General features: G+C 40.5%; 2 protein-coding genes across 2 annotated transcripts in view; one reads left to right on the plus strand and one right to left on the minus strand.

Annotated features, from left to right (window-relative positions):
- LOC132078221 (uncharacterized) overlaps positions 1 to 21,845 on the minus strand; it is a 100,715-nt gene that overhangs the window by 62,492 nt on the left and 16,378 nt on the right. The gene's annotated exons all lie outside the window — the stretch shown is intronic.
- The window catches only part of FGD5 (FYVE, RhoGEF and PH domain containing 5), a 74,772-nt gene that overhangs the window by 37,924 nt on the left and 15,003 nt on the right, over positions 1 to 21,845 (plus strand). The window contains exons 6-14 of the mRNA XM_059480254.1: positions 108 to 259; positions 2,028 to 2,184; positions 3,032 to 3,119; positions 5,713 to 5,763; positions 7,299 to 7,357; positions 11,484 to 11,555; positions 13,049 to 13,117; positions 18,551 to 18,634; positions 20,161 to 20,240. Of these exons, the coding sequence (XP_059336237.1) occupies positions 108 to 259; positions 2,028 to 2,184; positions 3,032 to 3,119; positions 5,713 to 5,763; positions 7,299 to 7,357; positions 11,484 to 11,555; positions 13,049 to 13,117; positions 18,551 to 18,634; positions 20,161 to 20,240 (812 nt within the window). The remainder of the gene's footprint in view (positions 1 to 107; positions 260 to 2,027; positions 2,185 to 3,031; positions 3,120 to 5,712; positions 5,764 to 7,298; positions 7,358 to 11,483; positions 11,556 to 13,048; positions 13,118 to 18,550; positions 18,635 to 20,160; positions 20,241 to 21,845) is intronic.

The following is a 21,845-nucleotide window of genomic DNA, read 5'->3' on the forward strand; positions in this document are numbered from 1 at the left end:
GCTTTTAATTCTTAGAAAGCATAGTTTAGGAGTCAAGAAATTGTAATAATAATTTCAGAAAGGATATTTTAAGTCTGTTTGCCTCATTTCAATGCTGTTGTTCACAGGATTTCTATGAAGGTATCTTGAAAGTGCTCGGAGATGATGATGAAAATGAACAAGAGGAAGTTAAACTCAAGCAAGGTTTAAGTGAACTCCCTGAAATTTATGAATTACACCAAGACATCCTGGAAGAACTGGAAGAGCGAGTCCTTAAATGGCAAGTACAGAATGGCATAGTTTGATGGCCTTAACATACCCTCCCCATAGTGGGTGGGTGAATTCATCCCTTCACCATCCCAGCAGAAATGAAAAGAATACAATCTGAACCACTTTGGCAGATTTTGCATACAGACAGAAAGGAAGTAAATGTAGAAGCAGTCAGGCTAAGAAATCAAATACTGAAATATGTGTGTAGTGAACAGCCGATGACTTTGAAATGGCCCTGTCAGTCAGTGTGAGAACAGCCAGCTTCATATGCATTATCTCCTGCCACTTCTCAGTCATCACCAAGTGTCTTCACACCTATGGCCTGAAGGTCACAGGCTCATGCTGTGGAAAGCAGGAACAACTTACATCAGAACTGATCCTAAGGATCATCTGCTTACAGAAATCTACATAGCAATTGTGTAGGTCTCAGTTAGGGACAGCCCCTTGCTCCCAGCACCAAGGCAGGGATCTGCTACCCTAGGCTTCCAAGCCAAATGGACTCTGGCAGCCTGTTAATGGACTCCATCAAACATCCTTTACAGGGAAAAGTCTTTCCATGAGAGAATAAGACCATTAATAGGACAGACAATGCTGCAAAATTCATTCAGCTGAGGAGGCCCCTGACTTAAGCCAGGCTGCCAGCTTCTATTGAATGAAACCCCACACCTCCAACTTGCCAAACTCCAGGAGGCATTGGTCACTGAGAATGGATGATCCTATTTCTGTACAGCTACTGAGCAATTAAGGAAATCAGTTAAGAACTAGTAGAATTCTTCAGTAACAATCCTAAATGTAGGGCGCAAGTCTCCTTGCAGCCCTACTCTTCCCAATCAAAGCACACAAGAAGGAAAGGAGAGGCTAAAGGGAACTGTATTTTGGTTTGTGCCCACCAAGGGACTGTTGAGAGAAAGACTTAAAAAGTGTCACTGATGATTTATGGTTTATACACTTAGAACACAAACAGACACAGTGTTTCTGGGATCTCAGATGTCTTGGGTACTAAAAAAGCCACAACCCTACTCTGCTGCCAGTTCCCTAAGACAAAAAGAATGCAACCATAAATACCCTCAGTGTTCTGTCCAGAACTACTCTGTGGCACTGGGGATAAAAGAAAACTGTATTGCAAATGCTGCCAGCACAACAGATATATATACGTTATACGCCTGCACTCAAATAGGTTCCCAGGTGATTACCACACCTGAAGCTTCCAGTAAGCCCTTCCCTGTGCCTGCACTGCTCAAGACACTCTGTTGCTCTGGAACTCAAGTTCCTCTATTAAGTATGATTCCTTCCTCTTTTGTGAACTCAGGTTTTGTTCTGCTCTCTCCTTATCTATGCTTTATAAATATTTCAACATGGTGCACCTGAATACTGAGACAGATGACAGTGAGGCAGTGCTGAGAAACAGACAGTGAAGGAGAGCTGAAGATCTAATATTACAACAAATGCTATATTCTCCCCCACAAATAGTACTCAAAGCACTGCAGCAATTGGAAGGTCTATTTACAGGAGAAGGAGCCGTGTCCTGAAATGAGCCTCACAGTGATGCTATGGCAGAGGCACAGCCAAAGGACCAGCCCCCATGGTGCCCATGCTACAGCAGCCTGTGGTGTTGTCAATCTGTCCTGAAGGACTCCTCCTTTCCTGCTGTTCAGCCTAGGCTTTAAGTGCACAGTGTATAGAGCCACTGTGCATCTAATACAATAAGCAAGAGGTATGGCTCTACTTCTCTACTTTTATTTATTTATTTGCTGCTTCTTTTCTTTCTGTGAACTTAGGGATGAACACCAGAAAGTTGCTGATGTTTTTCTCTCCAGAAAATCAAGGCTGCATCACCACTCAGCATACATTATGCAGTTTGACAGGAATTTGGCTTTGCTAGATCAAATGTGCCTTAAATATTCCCAACTGGCTACCATGATTCAGGAGTTTGAGGTGAGGCTCACGTGTTTTTTTACATGCACTAAATGCATGGCTTTGCCATGGGGATTACTTGAGGATTTATTTTTTTCGGTAACTCCACCAGTGTTCACACATAGGGTAGAATGGAAGAATAGTCTTTTTTCACAGACCTGGTGCTAAAACTGAAATGAAAAGTTCACTTGTGTGTGATGTGTTTGTTTCTGTCTCTGTTGCCCACACACTCCTGTGTGTGCATACAGAATTTGTGTTGGTGAATCTACAGATCCATGAGTACATATTTTGCTGAAACATACTGTAGTGGTTTCTCAGTCACTTATTAACTTATCAAGCTCTTTGAGGATGTGTCCTCTCCAACTCCCAAAGCCGGCATTTTTAGCTAAACTACTTCCTGACCTTACCTCTAAACAGCTCGAATTGCCCCCCGAGATAACCCCCGCACAAGTTCCAACACCACAAACAAAGTCAACAACAGCCCCCACCCTCCAATCAAAAGCAATCCCACCCCCTCTGAATACAATACTGCCACCCCACTAAAATCTGACCGAACTGACAACAAACCACCACTATTCACCGTCTCCTCATCCACCAACAGCTCCATTACACCCCCCATAACAAGACCAACCACCACAACCAATCCCATTCCAAAGCCATAACCAACAACGCTTCAACTACCCCAAGCTTCTGGGTAAGGATCTGCTGCTAAAGACACCGAATAAACAAACACTACCAACATTCCCCCTAAATAAACCATAACAAGCACCAAAAGAGTTAATAACTAAGTTTAGAACTAAGATGACAATGTGCTGCTGAGCTCGCATTCCGCCTGATGTCAGTGTTTCTTCCCTTCCACTGAGGACAGCAAAGCTCCAGTGACAGCCCTTACAGTGTGAAACACCAGCTTCTGAAAGTGGTACACCGTGTCTTCCAGTATCGTGTAATGCTCACAGGTCAGTAAAATCACTCTGAAAAGAACCCAGTAGAAACACTGCCCTGACGTTCTGTGCCTCCAGTGTGCTACATATTGATGCCATAACAGCTAAAATAGGGCCAAAGCAGTATGGGATTTCCTGGGAACTTCAATGTGCTTTGTTCAGGATTCAGGAAGTGTCAGGCAGCCTGGGGAGATGCAGGCACTTCTACAAGACAGCCATGTTGAAAAGTCACAAAAAAAGCATAGTCAGATGCTTTTAGCCATTACTTCTTGGCTTTTTCCTTCTGTGAATAAGGAGAGGCAGAGTTCAGCCTCACTACCAACAAAGAGGTTTAATTTCTTATTATGTTGAGGGTAGTTATCAGAGACACTAGAAGACAGGTGACTTTGGCAAGGATAGTCTGCACTTAATCCTCTATGAAAGTGGCAAGCACCATCTTCTTATCAACAAAACATTTGTACCCAGTACTACATCATAAGTCCTATGCACAGTGTACCGAAAGCTAGTGATAGTCAAAAAAACAGTCCAATTTTGCTGCCTTATAGGAGGAAGAGACACAAATTTGCATTAACAGTACAGCTTTAACTTACAGATTTTACATTTACAGTTATACCTTCCCTTTACATTCAGAGCCATATGTATAACTGCTACCTGAGTCTCTCCAAGGGGGGTTATGTTCCTTCTCTGCAAGCCACCCCAAATCTACCAAGTCTGAGTCTGTGAGAAGAGTAGGCTTTCTGAAGCAGAATGTGGCCACTAAAAAGAATTACGAAGTTTAGAACTGGCTAGGGAAGGAAATGGTGAAATGTAACAATGAAACTCACTGTTGTCACGTAATTTAGTCAGAACACAAAAGAACAAGGTTCCATAGACATACAGATAGAGAAATATTTTGGAAGTATGCATATTTGTGGGTGCACAAGGATGCAAGATCAGTTTTAGTTACCCGTGGGACAGTAAAAAGGAAGCCATAAACCCTGTCCATACAGCCAATGAAGGGCACAGTGTACTAGAAGGGGCTTCTATAAAAGCAGCAGAACAAAGTGACCATATGAAAACTTTAAAATAGCCCTTCTATTCTCTGTTTTCCCATTTCCGTGGTCCACAAGATAAATTGCAAACATGCAGCATGATATTTTGTGAGAAACCTGAAGGGCTTCAGTGAAACTCCAGTGACTGGATTCTATTTATGCTTGAAACAACTTGAGTTCCTCCTTGTCCCATGTACTGACACTAACTGGGAAAATGAAAGCTTTTGTGTGTACTGAGATGAAGTCTACTGGATTAAGATACTACAGAAAATAGGTTTACTGCTTTAGTCCTTCACCTCAAGAAACCAAGCCCCTCTTTGACTGCTAGGACAGAAGTCTGGAGCAGTGCAGTCCTTCAGATTCTCAGGTGCACTTGTGTGATAACTGGCTGATTCTACCAGATAAGGAGGGGTATTTATGAGGGTATTGGTTACCACTTCTGGCACCACAACTGAAAGGATTTGTCCACTCAGTCCACAGCTGAGAACAGAGCTTGCAGTGGTGAAAAGGAACAATAAATATTGACTGATGACATCACACAACCCCTTCTGCCTGCCTGAGTACAGGCAGATGCTTTCCAGACTGCAGGTAAAAGCCAGGTGAAGTTCAAGATGCCAGGGAAGACACAGCACTAGAAAGAGAAATGTGTAGGGATAAGACATTCAAGGGAACAGACATCCATGCCCAGCACCATTCTCAGCACAGAAGTCTAGTTCTTCAATGCAGAATTTAGGAATCTGGACTAATCAGCAAGATAAGAAGGAAGTATTTCTAGGCTAGAGTCTTTAAACTGTAGCACTTACATACTACAGTCTTTAAAAGCATAAAGACCCAGACACAGAATAAGCAGGTGGTCCAAGAAAAGTAGTCCAAAATAACACTGGTTAAAGGTTTGTATATAATGCAAATATAATTGCTGTCACACTAAGCACTATTGTATCTATCTTACAGAACCTATTTTCAGATTATGATTGAGTTTGGTAGTAATTAGTTAAACCCTGCTTGTACAGAACTAGTGTCTCCTTCCTGTGCCCATAAAAAGCATATGATTCATTTAGTCTAAGTGCAAGTACAGCCAACCGCATTCATTCAGATGGGAAATCAAACTTAATTTAAAAAAGAGTTATTTGTAAAGTGGTGCTACTCAGCAATTCTCTTGAGAAACATTTTTGACAGTTTATTTGTACCTGCCATATGTGAGCCCAAATCTGTAACAATGCTCTTTGCATTGATTCTCTAAGTAAAATGCCATCAAAGATGAATTTTGCTTCAGACAGAGGCTGTGTATACAATTAATGATTTGGGAATAAAGTGCTGTGGGACACCACTGTGGATGCCCAATTCCTGGAAGCATTCAAAGCCCAGGTTGGATGGGGCTTGGGGTAACCTGGTCTGCTGGAAGGTGTTCCTGCCCAAGGCAGAGGGATTAGAACAAGATGATACTTAATGTCCCTTCCAGCCCCAACCAGTGTCTGATTTTGTGATTAGGATTTAATGTTTTAGCTAACAACACCACAAATTATGTGATCTGAATTCTGATTGTTGTATGTCTGTGTTTATTTGATCATTTACTACAGATTACTTGAATAATCTTTGTCCTGATTCTACCGAGTATGAAGCCACACAAGGTAAAATGAAATTGGTAGAAGAAAACTTCTGTTTTGCTAACATTGCTTCCAAAGAGGTGCAATATTTCTATACTGGTAGTATATATAAGATGATTCTTTTCAAGATTTTGCACTAATAGGTTAGATGTAAAATCTGTAAGAATGGATTACTAATTTAGACAAATTATTTAGGACAAGAATGGTATCATTTTATTTTTAATTGAAACATATGGGCTTCCTATAGTTTTGGCATGATGGAACTTATGGAAGAAGAAAACATCTATACAGGCATAGTGCAGACACTGTAGTTTTGCCCTGGTCACCAAGGAAATCTTAGTCCTCTTTGACTTTGTAAATGTTTGGCCTGGTCATTGTAAAATCCATTTGGATGGTTCCCCCTGCCTGATTGTGTACCATTAGCGATGGTATGCCTGCTATACTCTGTGAACTTGAGAGAAACCAAGGAGATTTGAATTGCATATGTGTATTCTGGATTCCTTAATGTTACATAAAGTTGAAAGATGTTGCATAAAAAGCAGTTCTGCAAAATCTACTGCTAACACCATCCTTTCCAACACATGAGATAGATAAAGCAGAAGTCTCTTACTCCCACTAAAATCACAGCAAGGTTTAGTTGTGATGTCTGTAGGAGTATTTTCCAGACTGGAGTAAGCAGCAGTAACATTGTATTAATGAAATCAATTCAGCCCTCTTACACTGATTATAAATTCAAACCAACTCATAGCAATAAAGTCAGTGGTTGACTGAAAGTCAGTTTATTCTGCCCAAGAGCAGAGACTCATGCAAGATTTAGGTCCCTAGTCACTGACGGTAGCACAACAGCTATACCAGTAATTTAAACACTAGCGGGGCAGATGTTCAAGCCCTCTGACCACAATTGCCTATCTCGTTTTGGTTAGGAGATGCTTGTGACATTCCTAGCCAGCATGCTCCCAAGTTATGACCAGAAATTTATAGAAAGCCCTGTGCCACAGGTGAAGGGATGTGAAATAGGGACCTGAGCCGTGTTATGCCACTGCTTTCAATGCCAGCAAACATGTCCCAGCCCAGGTTATTTGCCAGTGGAGAATCCAGGAATTAATTTGTGTCGCCACTTCACACACATTTCTATCAGGAAGGAATGACATGTCTTCTCTCTCGACAGTAAGAGTTACAGTTTAGACTGCCATGCTTGGTGGCTTGGTGTAAACCAGCTTTGGTGGCTAAAGTTGGTTTACATTCATCTCTCTATATAACAAGACATCGACAAGAATCTGCAACTAGAAAACATTACAAAAAAGACTTTGTGCCATCCTTGATGCTTAAAAGGGACCTCATAAGCTCTCTGGATCAGCACAAGCATGATGCTGTTTCACACAAGAAAATGATGAAGGGAGGAAGGGGAGACAGCACCCCATGCCATGTCAGAGTTGCTAGGCTGTTGCATTGTGAAAATGGCAGAGAAGACAAAGGATGCCCTTGCAATCAGGAGGGATTTGAGTTATTTTTCTACTCTTTTGTGTGATGCATGGTTTTTTTTTTCCTTCATCCCTCAGCTGCCTTATTCATTGTTTCTGAAATCACAGACCAAGCCAATGACAGCATGCTCCAAGCGGTGAGTCCTACCATGACCCACATGACATGCTCCCCTGATCAATAGTGAGGTTTTTACACACCTGTTCAAGTGAATACATATGTCTGCTAGATTCTGAAGCCTCCTCCAAGGTGAGACTCAAGGGCTTATACAGATCTGGTTTACAGTACTGCAGATGTGGAGTTGGTCTGTGCCCTTTAATGCAGTTGTGCAAGATGTAAGATACTATAGCAAATAGCACAGAGGAGGTTTTTTCCCTCTTAGGTTTCAACTCACTTCTTTATTATTTCATTTTCTGAGCAATGAGAGGGTTGTTAATAATCATTCAGGCATCAGAACATGAAATTCAAAATACAAAGTGAAAAGGCATCACATTAAGATGATGTAGATGAAAGAAAGGAGTGAAATATCAATCTTCTCAGTAAGAGCTTCTTTTCAGGTAGGCTTTTAAGGCTGAAAAAATGAATGCACTCAGATTTTTAGGGAAGAACACACTAATCAGTTATGAAGATGAAAGAACAGATGTAGGTTGCAGGGAGGATGTCTAACAAGCCTAGAGTTTTATCATAATAAGGAATGTAATCTGACCCCTCTGTAAACTAGACTCTGAAACTACAGTCTTCTGAGCAAAGTGGTTTGATTCAACTGGTTTGATTCTGATTTTCCTTCTCCTCAGGGGAAGAATTTATAATCATATTTTCCCATTATTAGAGCAGTCTTTGTACCAAAATAAATATTTCATCCAAAACCTGAGAGCGCATGCAAACCTTCCAGAAAAATCTCAGAGCTTTAGGGATATCTGTGTTAGAGGTTCAGAACTCTTAAGAGCTCAGTTCAAACAAATCAAGGTCACATATTCCTGGCACCTCTGCTTCCTTAGATTTCACTCAGGTATATCGGATATTTATAGAAATACTTTTCTGAAGTCAGAAGTATATGTAAGTGGCCAAAATCAAATTTGTGTTGCATTGCCATGAAATCATGTTGTCTCTACTAATGTCATTGTATCATCTGAGTCGTACACATGTCACAGACTGTATAATAATTGCTATAAATAATGTCTGTTATGGAATAATTCCATTCAAAAATTTCAGATATATTTTTACACTTATTTTTTATTGTATCATCAGAGCACATCTACTATTTTTCAAAACTTTGTTATGGAAGAGATGAAACAAAATTTTCTTCTTTCCATTTTGTGTGAATGTGGAGGGTTTTGTGAAAACACAAGTTCATGAGAAACAGAGTTCAATTTTCTGCTAAATCAGAGGTTGTCCTCCTGAATTAACATCCTAGACACAAAAGCCACAACCAGAACTTCTTTTCTTTCTCTCAGTTTAAAAAAAAGAAAATATAAAAGCAAATAATTACTCTAATTACAGAAGAAACTGAACAATGCCACTTTTCTAGAGCATTAATAAATTGTCATGTACCTGGCTGAATTTTTAGGAAATAATTTAGACTTGGCGTATACCTGGAAGGAAGATGATTTCTGTTCCTGTGTACCAGCTCATCAAACAACACTCCAAAAATCTCATAGGAGCACTGAATTAGGATCTACATTTTCTATAGAATATCAGTGACCCATTATTAGCTTTTTTTCGTTGTTTTATGATAATAAGACTCTAGCAGTCTTTCCTGGGGACTATTAACTCAGGATTTTCAAGCAAATTATGACCATAACCTTCTCTACAGCATTTTCACCATATACGAAAATATTACTTTCAAGTTACAGATGTACAAAAAGAAGTACAAGGCACACCATCACCACAGAGTCTATGTCTATCTGTAATTCCAGGAGATGAACTAAGCAGGGTTTGTACTGCTCTCTGAATGTCTACAATCTGTTAGAGGCCCTGAGATGCTAACAGCTATAAATCACTGTTGCTATTAACAGCTGGTGAATTCCTTGGGGAGGTGTTCCTGCTGCATAGACATCATGTTAAAATTATGGAAGCTGCAGTTCACTGCTAAAATGGCCACAGCAGTATTTCTGACACCCACTTTTGCAGTACTATAGAGCTTTGCTTTTATTCCTTAATTGTAGGATTGTGAAGGATCTTAAAAAGAAGAATAGTGATAGCTTTAAGACCAATGAAAAAAGCTATATAAACTCAGAATTTTGGGGAACTGACAGGAAACTATGCCCCGCCTCAGCTGTCCACATTCCCAGATAAACCACTATCCTTCACATGTGATGTGTGTTTGACTTCCTTCAGGAAATGAGTTCAATACTTCTCTGTTTCCTGGTGAACATGTGTCCATATTGCAAACATCAGCATTTCAAGAGGCTCCTCTGCCAGCAGTCCTGAGAGAAGCTGGGCTGCTGCAACTTCTCTGGTAGAAACCCAGATGAGTAGAAGTAGCACTGGCATGAGTGTGCTCACAGGAGAACACTGCTTTTTCTGCAGATGAAAAACAGGTTTTCCTTGTGGAAGCTGTCAATTGGACAGGTATTGCCAGGCTAAAATACCCTTCAGTGACAGGAAAGTCCTTTGCAAATACCTTTTGCAAAAGTTAGCTGTCCCATGATCCCTGATATTTCTTGTGCTATTGCTTTATATGTTGATTCTATTTTATTTGCCTATAGTATTTTAGAAGTGACCTGAAAAAATCCATTTGTTGCTTCCTGCATTGCAAAAGAGATACTTGACATCTCAAATTCTTGAAAATGTGTCAACTGTCAATTATGTTGCATGGGCACAGTGAGGCCCTGTGCTGGTCAAGCCTTGTAGGCTTGTAGGTATTTCCATGTATTTGACACCCAGTTACTGATTAAGAGTTAAGTATCATGCTAAACAAGGGCAATATTTCACTAGCGTGGTAAGATAGGGAGATTTCAGGCTTATTCAAAAAGCAAGCCTTGATAGGTATGTTAATTGTGTTAGCTGAAATCCAGGGTAAATTAGCCTTGACATATCATCATGTTAACTCGGATATGCTCCTTCTGGTATCTTTGATAACTTTCTCAGTTAGCTGATCCTGTAGACATGACTGATTTTTATCAGGTAGATACAGTGTATGATCTAATCAAGTCTCACTAATCCCAGGGGTATATTAATGCCAGTCAATGGAGCAAAGGAAAACATTGCCTGTTGAAGCAGAAAACTGTTCTAAAAGGCTGTCAGGTCACAAAGCTGTATCAAGTATGGTCCTTAGTCTGTAGTTTATCTGGGTGTATAACTGAAGATACGGGATACGTGGCTCTATAGTCTAGGAGACTTAGATAGGAGACTCCTAATTTTTAGGCATATTCCAGTGAGGACTCACTTCTCCTGGGTAGCTTATTCTACTGTTCTGATCAGATAAAAACCGCAGCTGAATCCTATGCACAAGCCTCTATTTGAACAGCCTCATCTGCTAAATGGAAGGAGATTTGAAAAGACTAGCAATATCGCAAAGGTACAGTCATCCCTTCTTCCTTCTTACATTCATCTGATTTTCTTTATGGGAGCAAAGACTTATCTAGGTTAATCTTATTTACCATCTTCATGGATAAGTTCGTGCCTGGTGCCAGTGCCCACTGACTGACTGTGCCTTAAGGCCAGGTAAATAGTTAATAGTATCAGAGTTGAATCATAAACTTCCTGGTTTTTGCAGAGCATCCAAACAGAAATGCAGCTTCATTGCCTGCTCACTAGTGTACCCTCTACATCCCCTATTGCAAAGGCATTAATCTGTTATCACAGAATGTAAATCTTCAGGTAAACCTAGCAACAGTCTGAAAGTATCAAAGCATGCTTTGAATTATTGGTGTCGTGGCTCTTATGCAAAGGCCTTCAAGAGCAGATACTGTACTTTGTCCCTATTTTATTAGTTCATAGAGCCAGAAAGTCAGCAAAGAAGCCAATGTATAAATACCATATGAAGTTAGCAGTTCCTCTGGAAGGTACACTGGGGAATCACAGGTAAAAGAATGGTAGAAGGTCACAGCAGGTGTGAATGCAGGTGATGAGATTCTGTAAAATCCATAAGGCAGGAAGAAGACTTTCTGGGTGTAAATCTTCGGTCTCAGCTCTCTCTGAAATCTAATCCTGTAATACCAGTTCTAAAGAAATAAAACGGTGAGGAGGGGTGAGGGGAAATTTGCCCACTTGTATAAAAACAGTCTCCATGCAGCCTTCTAAATGCTGTTTTTCTCTCCCAGGAAAACTTGCAGAAGCTAGTACACATTGAACACAGTGTGAGAGGGCAGAGTGGCCTCCTCCAGCCAGGAAGGGTGAGTGCTGCTGGCAAACCTACGCCAATAAGGGTATTCTTTCTGGCCAGCAATATCTCCGTGTGGATGGCCATGTTTGAGATGACTACAGATGTTGTTTACTGAGCTATTGTGATACAAGTTGGAGCACTGGTTTGTGTAAAAAACATCACTCTGGCAGTGCACAAAAAGAAGGCCATGCTGAGAAAGATATGCATTGTCTCTGCTTTTACACAGAGCAGCCTTTTGGCTTTTCACTTCAGCAGTCCTCAGACACCCCAAGTGCAGTGCATTTTGATGGAGCTACTGCTTTCCTCCTTATATACTCCTATCAAAAGGCTGCAACTCTAGCAGGAATTACTTTCAGCCTGAAAAGCCTCTTTATATAGCTGGCTAAGAACCTTAAATTAGGGCAATTAATTTTTTTTCAATTTTATATTTTCACCATTGCCCCATGGTACTTTTAATATAAGATGGTGTTTTTAAGCAACACATCAACAGAAACATGAGAGAGCGTACAGCTGTCTTGTTATCCACATCAAATGCAAATTTTTTCTGACTTTCAAACCTGTCCAGTTCCCTCAGCTCCAACCTGCTTCTATGCTTCAAAAGATTTCTTTCCTGAGGTCTGCAACTCTGAATTTCCCTTCAGTCCACCAATATCTTTAACAAAATTCATGAAGCAATTTTCAAAGCATGCATACTCATAGCATAAGAATACTCATCAGCCAAATATTGCAAATATTTTTCTCTCTAACATCCGTATTCTCACTTGCCCTTACCAGGTAATGCTTTAACAAATTCTGCAAAGCCCAGCATACAGATTTTACAGGATTTGTCTTTTTGATTATAAACTATTCTAGAGTGGAGAAGTACACTAGATTCTGTTCTCCATCTGAAAAGGGCACATGAGTGTTAATCCACTGATGTAGTTCAGTTAGTTATGGCAGACTTTTTCAAACATTGCTGCAATGAAGTTCTAGTGTGCTGGTTTAGCTGCTTTTACATACACAGTCCTACCTACATACTAAGTAATGAGATGGACTGAAAAAGTATTGTGCTTGCAAAATGATACAAATTATATATGGAGGTATAGTTAAGATGGTGTAGCATACTAAAACCCAAGGTTTCAGGTTTTCTCAGGTCTGCCTATTTCAGAGGACTTTTAAAGACAAGAATTCTTTTTGAAAGCCCATTACATGTTAATTTTCAACCTGTGACAATCACCTCTGAGCACAGTCCACAGTGCAGAAAGAGTGGGCTGAGGACAAGTGGGATTCCAACCCATTTTGTACTGATGCAAATGCAAGCCATGAAGGGTAGCAGAGCAACCCAGGCAAAGACTAAGCCAGATCATAGAGAGTGAGGCTAGAAACAAGCGTTGAGGCTCTCTATGTCTTCTTGTGCTGATGAATGGTGTTGGCATAGCTCCTTCCCGAGGACAAATACTCTTTTTTTCTCAGAAAGATTCAGAATGAAATCTCAGGTTTACAATCTGCTGTTTTCTCCTTCAGATCTTTGTTAAAGAGGGAACGCTGATGAAAGTCTCTGGCAAAAACAGGCATCCTCGACATTTGTTCTTGGTAAGATTCTTTTAAAATTTTACTGTTTCTCTCATATATTTCAATGCATTTATGCAACCCTGAAGCCTGGGAGATTTTAAGCTGCAAGTCATTTAACCATCAACAGTGATGTAGCGAGTTAGTTCCTGTTGCCAACAGGGCTGGAGTCCTTTCACACATCCCATTGGCCCCGCATACAGAAATATGTGCTCTGCAACCCTCCGGTTGTGCAACAGTTACATACAGCCTTCACCGGGATGTAATTCTGCCAAGAAGTGCAAGTTCTCAAGGGGATGAGGAAGATGAGAACTCCTGAAAACCTTCAGGAATTAAGCTACACACTTGAAAGTCCTAAAACCTTTGAAGACTTAATCAGGAACAAGAGAGAATACCCTACTGCTGAAGTAGCTGAAAATTTCCTTTGGTCACACTTGGGAAGGATCTTTGAAACTGAAGAACTTGCTTTTAGCTCCTGCTGTCCTGATAATTGTGTGCATTGCCTCAGTGTCATTCCTCTAAACACACACCTCCAGCCTAGTATGGATTAGAACGAGTTTTCAGTGACACTTTGCAACATTCTTCTAGGATAATTAAGAAAAATGGACCTTTCATCTCTTGACTGGAATACCCTTTACAAGCGTCCACAACCAGCCTGCAAGTACTTGTAATCCCTATTTGTGCATGAGTGTATGCAGAAGCTTCTTTCCCTCCTCAATCACATATTGCCATCATAATCAAATCAAAACTGAAGAAACCCCACTGTTTTGTTGGAGATATGCTATGATCACTTATGCTTTCTATTTTGCATCACACACTCCTTTGAGCAGTTAGAGAATATCTGAGACTCCAGGCTCCTGAGCTCTGTTCTCAACTTTTCAGGCAGCATGTTTTGTAACCACACATATTTCTACGCACTTTTCAATATTGAGGGGATTATGATACTTACCTGTGTCTTAGAACTTTGTTACCTGCTTACCTGTTAATGTTTGAAAAATTCTTCAGAGCTCCCTCCCAGAAAAAAGCCATAAAGAATTGAGAATTACTGCTGCTATTAACATTACAATATTGCTTGCAGAATTGATTTTAAAATAAATTAATTATTTGCCTGGCATATATATTTGCTGTTGCCTTTAAATGCTGACAGCTTTTCACCATGGGATCATTGTAAGGCAGAGAGATGGCTTATTACAGAAGCCATATATTTTGCATTAATCCTTTATATTTCTCCCTCTTACTTGTAACTCCTATTTGTGCATGAGTGTATGCACAAGCTTCTTTCCTGCCTCAATCACATATTGCCATCATAATCAAAGATCAGATGGGATGGGATGAAGTGCTGGTGCTGCACTATTTTGATAGTTTCAGTGGTTTCTCTGAAAATTCAGACTTTCATGTACTGAAAATTATGGATTTCACACAAATCTTCAAATGTGAGATAGCTGCAGTTCTCTTTTACAGAGTCAGCATCAATGGACTGTAACAAGTGCAATAAGTGTCAAATACATACTTCCCAATACTCAAACTTTCACTACGCTAAACTCTTCTTGATCAGGCCTAGCGGCAAGCCTGGCCCTCCTCCTAGCCTTTGTAGTCAAAGCCCGGCCTACACCTATGGTTACCTAAAGCCCATGTAGAATCACGACTTTGTTGCAGTCACAGGAAAAAGGCTATGCCAGAAACTCCAGGAGCTGGCGTTAAGAAACAATGTTCTCAGCAGCAGTAACTCTGAAGTCCACTGATAACCACTTAATAACAGATGAAAATTACATTCCTACTGATCTCTCTTCTGAAGAGCTTGCCTTTGCTAGTCTTCAAAATTACTTTGGAATTGTGGCTAAAGCTGGAGCAAAATTCCAAGACATCACTACCCTTTAATCTTCCAATGTGTTTGCTGCTGTCATCATAACCCATTACTATAGCAAAAACGGAAGTGCTACAAACTTAGCTGTTGTAACTGATACAGAGAATTTTAAAGGAAGATCAAAAATCAAGTTGATAATAAACACTGAGAGGAAAGTAATTTACACATGGGATAAACTTATATAAATTTCAAGTTATCCTAAATGGTTGTATCAGCTTGAAGGTCATAAGTCACAAGAGGCCAAAATTACTGGAACAGAACAAGCACAGAAATTACTTTCTGGCACTCTCTAGTTTAGAAACTATTTCCTGGGGAAAGTTCAGATGTTAACTGCAGAGAGAAAAGTGTCTCTTGACAGCTGGAGACATTACAGTAGCCAATGTCTTGTTAATAGACGCTCTCACTATCCAGAAACAGTGGGTTTTTTGCTTCCTTTCAGTCAGCAAGGCAAATTGTGACCAAATGTGCTGTCATGCAAAGAATGGGGCGAAGCTAGTCATAATGGTCACTTTCAAGAACCAAGAGACATAAACCTGGCTTATTTCCTGATCTAACACGCTGAAGTTGCAATTACTTCAGGCTTTCTGTATTGTATCTTCAGTAGGGGCAGGGAGAGGGTGACTGGATCATTGAAACTACCTGAAACTTATTGGCAAATATCTACCTTCAGGTTCAGTGATTTCTGTGGAAGAAAAATCCATGACAAAACCCCAAGACTAGAATAATTTCCTAAACATTTTCTCCTAAAACTGACATTTATTAAAGGCCTTTATCTTCTAATGACCATATTGTAATCCTTTGAAGCCACTTGCAAAACTCAGGTTTGTCTGTTAACAAAAATACCTTTCAGAACTTCTTTTTAATGCTTCACATGTCAGCAGTGACTCAAAAAGATCACCAGAAGATAACATGTATTCCATCAATTGGCTTTGATGGAATAAGTGTATTTACCTTCACTATCCCAAGGAGATTTTTACATGAATAGCATTTTCTGAAGTTCTTAGTAGCAAAGTTGCTCTGACTAAAGCTAAATCAAGATCAGGAACTGGAGAGAATTTCAGAGCAAGAGTACACACCGAAGGATAACCCTGAGAACTTAATCCCTACACATCCCAGGAGATGAGCCCATCAAACTGAAGTTGTAGCTAGAATAGGCTGTAAAACTTGGTGTGTGCTAGGCTTCTACTTGGCCTGTGCTTTCAAAGTGTGCTTTAGTGGTGTGCTCTGAATATTTATCTACCCCTAAGGAGCACTGTATGTCTCTGCACAGCACATATATGCATGACAGTGTAAAGATAATTTTCAAATGTTTCTGCAGGTGTATGTTGTGTGTATCAAAATGTTACTTGAGCTGGCTGTTTTGTGCAGGCTGATGGTATTGTTGAATCTAGTGTTTCCTGGCAGGATGTTTTGTGAGTTTTGCTGTGTGTCTGTTTCCTGAGTCCAGTCTCTGTTTACAAGGATGTTGTGGCCTCTGTGCAGCACAGTATGGACTGCTGAAACTGGCAGGTCCCCTAACTGCCCCTCACCACAAGACTTTGCAACTCAGAGCCTGTCTCTTATCTCACCCTTCTAAGAATTTCTCTACAAAGACCACTTGTTTTGAAAATGGATTGCAGGAAGCTGCTATCAAATGGGAGACTGTTTAATGCTGTATCTGGCAGGGTTGAAGTATAGGAGGTTTTTGGAGTCACAGCTTGAAAAACACAGCTCCAGCACACATTCAGACTGATCCACTGACACTGAGGGCATGTCTAACTCCGACTTGAATAGAAGAAGGCAGGGTTCATAATTAGATAGCCTTTAAAACATTCAGAAAAACCAAACACACAGTAGAAGATTTTAGAAAGAGAGTATATTACGTATGGATGCCAGCAGTTTAGCAGGGCTTAAATTTGTTTGGATCAATCAACTTGAACACTGTAGGTTAGAAAACTTGCATTGACTGTAACGTTTTTAGGTACTGTCGCAACAGAGAGAATTACAAAAAGAAGGTGGGAGGAAAGGAAAGCAGTGACTGGAAAAAAGGGAACAAAGGATGAGACATATCCTTCTTTCTCTGTGCAGAAAAAGGGTATGTGGTCCAATATCAAACTCTGAGCAGTCTGGGAATCTTCCCACAGGGTTCTAGCAGTCCATCTCCTCTAGCACAAATTTCTGAGAGGCTGCAAGATCAGCTTTTATCATCAGCTAGTCTTCACTGCTTGAGGGAACAGTGAACAGTTGAAGCAGGAGACTGCATGAAACCACTGGTATTAATACTAATTCTGTCCATACCATTCATATGGCCATCACTAAGGTCTTTGCAAAGGAAACAGCAGTGAGTGCAAACCCTTTCTTTCTTCATGAATATGTGTGCTTTGCTTCACAAGCTTTGAAATATTTGTCATGATTTCACCGTGTCAAATTGTAGCTAGTGAGACCTCCAAATCACAGCCTACTGCTAAATAGGGGAGAAAAAAAGGACAGGGAAAAAAAATGGGCAGTTAAGAGCAAAGTAACATTTAGTAAAATCTTGGGATATTAAGTAAGGTCGTCATGCTAATGATGTACACCATAATGTCATCCTTTATCAAGAGTAATAAAAAAATAAGCAAGTTTTTAAAGAGATATATAACTTTTAAAATACATTTAAAAAATTGAGTTTGCTATTCAGGAAGCCTCATAACAGACTATGTCAGGATCCTGAAAATCTCTCTCAGGAGTTCACTTCCTTGGGTTTAGTGCCCAGGTACTGCAGGGACCATTTTAGAGCCAGTGCTCTTTAATGTCTTCGTGAACAACAGGGTGCAGGACTCTAAGGGACAAGAAGTAAGTTTGCCAATCATGCTAAACTGGGAGGAGCAGTCAACTTCCTCGGGGACAGAGGGGCCTTGCAGAGAAACCTGGACGAATTAGAAAGATGAGCAATCGCCAACCATATGAAGTTTAACAAGGACTAGTGTTGGGGAGGGGAAAACCTTTAGTGTAGACTAGGCAATGAGGTGCTGGAGAGCAGCACTGTGAAGAAGGACCTGTGGGTCCTGGTCAGCAAAACTGGAATATGAGTCAGCAGTGCCCTGGCAGCCAAGAGGGCCAGCCATGTCCAGGGCGCATCAGGGTCAGCATCACCAGCTGGGCAAGGGAGGGGATTGTCCTGCTCTGCAATGGGGCAGCCTCACCTGGAGCACTGTGAGCAGTTTTGGGCACCACAGCATAAGGAGCTAAAACTGTTAGAGAGCATCCAAAGGAGGAACACACAGATGGGTAAGGATCTGAAGGAGAAGCCATACAAGGAGTGGCTGAGGCCACTTGAATTGTTCAGCCCGGAGAAGAGAAGACTGAGGTCAGACCTGATCATGGTCTGCAGCTCCCTCAGGAGGGGCGGTAGAGGAGCAGCACTAGTCTCTGCTCTCTGACAGGATCCAAGGGAACAGCATGAAGCTGTCAGGAGAGGGCTAGGCTGGATATTAGGAAAGGGTTAGGGTTAGGTAACAGTTCCAGCAGTTCATCAAATTACAGCTTGTTCCGGTATACCCCCCAGAAGAATGGGCAAGCAGGCAAGCCTGCAAGCCATATTGCAAATTATTGATTCTGTCTTTCTTTTCATATAGATGAATGATGTTCTGCTGTATACATATCCCCAGAAGGATGGCAAATACCGACTGAAAAACACTTGGGCTGTATCAGGCATGAAGGTAATACTTCATCTCTATTAAAAGGTTGAATTAAAGTTTTATAGGGTGCTTTGCTGGTGCTTTGCTGGTTTATGTTTCATATGAAGCAATGGGAAAGAGGGGAGAGACCTGTTATCACAGCATTCCCTTGTGTCTTACAGGAGACAGAAGGAAAAACAGTAGAAAACAAACAAAAATTTTATCTCTAAGTCTGTGACTTAATATGACAGCCTTATTCGGACTGCATAAATAATAGAAGACAAAATCAGTTACCCTCCAAACATGAAACAGAAAAGATTTATTATCTCATTTTGTCTCCAGCCAATGCATTCTTTTTCCTTTCAATATATTCACTGGAGCTTAGTCTGCCTGGTTTTAAACTCTTGCTACTCAAAATTGACACATGGATGGTTTTCATGTGCCTTTTAACTGTTTTCATCAAAAGCATTAGTTGTTCAAAAAGCAATTAGGCAGTTTTATGGGGAAAATGTGTATTGGGAACAATTTCATGTAGTGATATGAAACCAGCTTCTTCTTCAATAAATTTATAAATTGTCAACACAATTAAGCTGTCCTCACACTCTTTCCCTAAGTATTCATTGGCACCAGAACCTATGCAACAGGAAATAGTGGGCCAAAGAGATCTATTGGACCTTCATAAATGTTCTATAACTAATATTCCAGGTTGTTTTTATGTGAAAGAGGATTTGAATTGACAAGTCAAGAGTCTGATGATCTAGAAAACACACAAGATGAGAATTACTAATCATTAATTTCAGTGGAATGACATAGGAAGTTTAAGGTGTTGTGAAAAAGTGGCAGGGGTTGATCACCCCAGGGACCTGAGAGTTTAAAACTAACTTAAGGATCCCAGAAATTCCTAGGAATTGCCAAAATATTCTACTGTTTAGTGAAAAGGAGTTGTGGAGCAAGTTCTTACTGAGATACATTTGAAATACTGAGTGAGTAACATAATGGTGCTTGTTAATAAAAATGTATGAAACTATGAACCTATGTTTCTCCTCACTGGCTGTTGCTATTAGCAGGCTACTAATATACTCCATGATAGGGAAAAAATTTTAGCTGAGCTGCAGCTTTTAAATTGGCTTGTTTTTGTTTTTGTTTTTTTTGCTGTTACAGAGCCTTGCTGCAGGCAGGCATTCGCTGAAGTGCTTCACTGTATAATGCCCACACATCAGAAAAAAAGTGATTTCTATTCATTACAAGCATAGACCAAAATGCTCTGACACTTGGCAGACTAAACATCTTCTAAGTTTGTCATATTAAAACTGAACCCTCATAGATACTCCATCCTTATAGGCTGGATTATGGGGGTTTTTTTCCCTTCAGCACACCATCATGTTGAAATAGAGATCATACCTCATTACAACAGCAATACAAAAAACCCTAATGCCCATCTTTTTGCATTGAAATATGAAACAGATGGTAGGGATATAAGAGGTCATATGCATTGAAACTTGTGTGGTGTATTGATTATAGACAGTTTAACTCATGTCCACATTCATGTTCATGGCATTTGTTTCTAGGTCAGTCGCCCAGTGATAGAGAAAGCCCAAAACATCCTGAAGATTGAATATGATGAGCATTGCCTGACCCTGTCAGCAAGGTACTGTTCCCAAATGTCCATGGCAGAGTGTATTAAAATTAATTCTTCCAAATAACAAGGTCTTCAGTGCTTTTAAGTACTGACTTTCCCACCATCAGTCTGCAACTACAGCATGCAACAGAATGCCTAGAAACACAGCCAACTTCCTAAATTACACAGTGCCAGAAAAAGACAGCGATAGCACTTTCTTACTCAGAATCAGCATTTGGAGCTCTCATCCTTCCCGGAGCACTTATCGTCTGTGGGGAGTGCTCAGCTACCAGTTAAAGCCTTTTGGTCCATTTCCTTTTACAATCATATCTGAGATTTCCATAGACCTCCACACTCTTCACAATCCTCAAAATATAATAATGAATTACCTGCCAATTATAAAAGCAAGATGTGTACAGTCCTTCTGTGTTGCAGAGGGGAAATTCTGTTGCATGTCCCCTTTTCCCAGACCAAATGAAGTTGTCATCCCTATTGAGCAGATTGGGATGCACTGCTTGCATTATTAGGTTGCTTCTTTGCCTTTCGTACTCATATCAAGTCCATGCTTAATTAGGATGAATAAAGTATGTGAGGCAACTGTGAGCTGTGTTTGTTTGTAGATAGAACCAGCACCTGAGACTAAGATTATCCTTCTGATAACAGAAGGACAGAGGCTGGGATAGAGCCCCTTCCGTCTCCTTGTGCTGCTCATTCTGTGACCAATCTGCCAAAAGTCACCCAAGAACAATTATTCCTCCTCCTTTTTGAACTGGCTGGCAGAGTTAATGAGATACCAGTGAGCCAGTAGCCAGCACACTCTCCTAACTCCATTGCACAACATCCTTGGCCTGTTACACTCACCAAAAGAAGCACCAAAGACGTGAAGAAAAGTGCAGAAGGCTTCAAGTATCTCTAGACTATATTTTACTGCTCACACTGAGGGGCTGCAAGCTGCACTATAGGCCAGTGGTTAACAACCAAAGTGAAAACCTCAAAGCCTTTATATTTGTACGAGACAAGGTGAGTGAACTGAGTAAATACAATATGAATGCCAAGGACTAAAGGCTGTAGACCAGGGATGACCAAAACTCAGAAGTCAGCATGGCTGTATGAGCAGATAGTACTGTAAAGTCTTAGCATTTCCTCCTGAAAATGGCTCATTCACCTGAAGAGCCATGTTATTGGTTTAGCAGGGAGCTACTAACAGATTTGAGCACAGCATCTTTATGGAGAAGGCTCATATGCTCTTATATGTTTATTTACATTTCAAAAATATTAATCTTGGACACAGGTATAACTCTGTGGTGCTTATATAAAATACCAGAGAAAATATTAGGATAACACAGTCAATATTACCTCCTACAAGGTTAATTTAAAGTGATAGTGATAGCGCTCTGACAAAATCCCATCCTGGTCCAATTTCTTTGTTCTGTGGATGTCCCCTGCTGTCTAGTGAAATGCAATGGCAACTTGACCCCTTCTTTCTGCTTGCTTAATGATGAATATATAAGCTGACATGGATAACCGATAGCTCAGCACAGAAGATGCATCCCAAAAATCCTACAAGGACCAAATGCGGCAACGGTGGATTAAGGGCTGAGCTTCTGAGTGTCAGAGGTTCAGCAAAAACTCTGC

The sequence above is a fragment of the Ammospiza nelsoni genome, chromosome 11 (assembly GCF_027579445.1).
Source record: "Ammospiza nelsoni isolate bAmmNel1 chromosome 11, bAmmNel1.pri, whole genome shotgun sequence".
NCBI lineage: Eukaryota > Metazoa > Chordata > Aves > Passeriformes > Passerellidae > Ammospiza > Ammospiza nelsoni.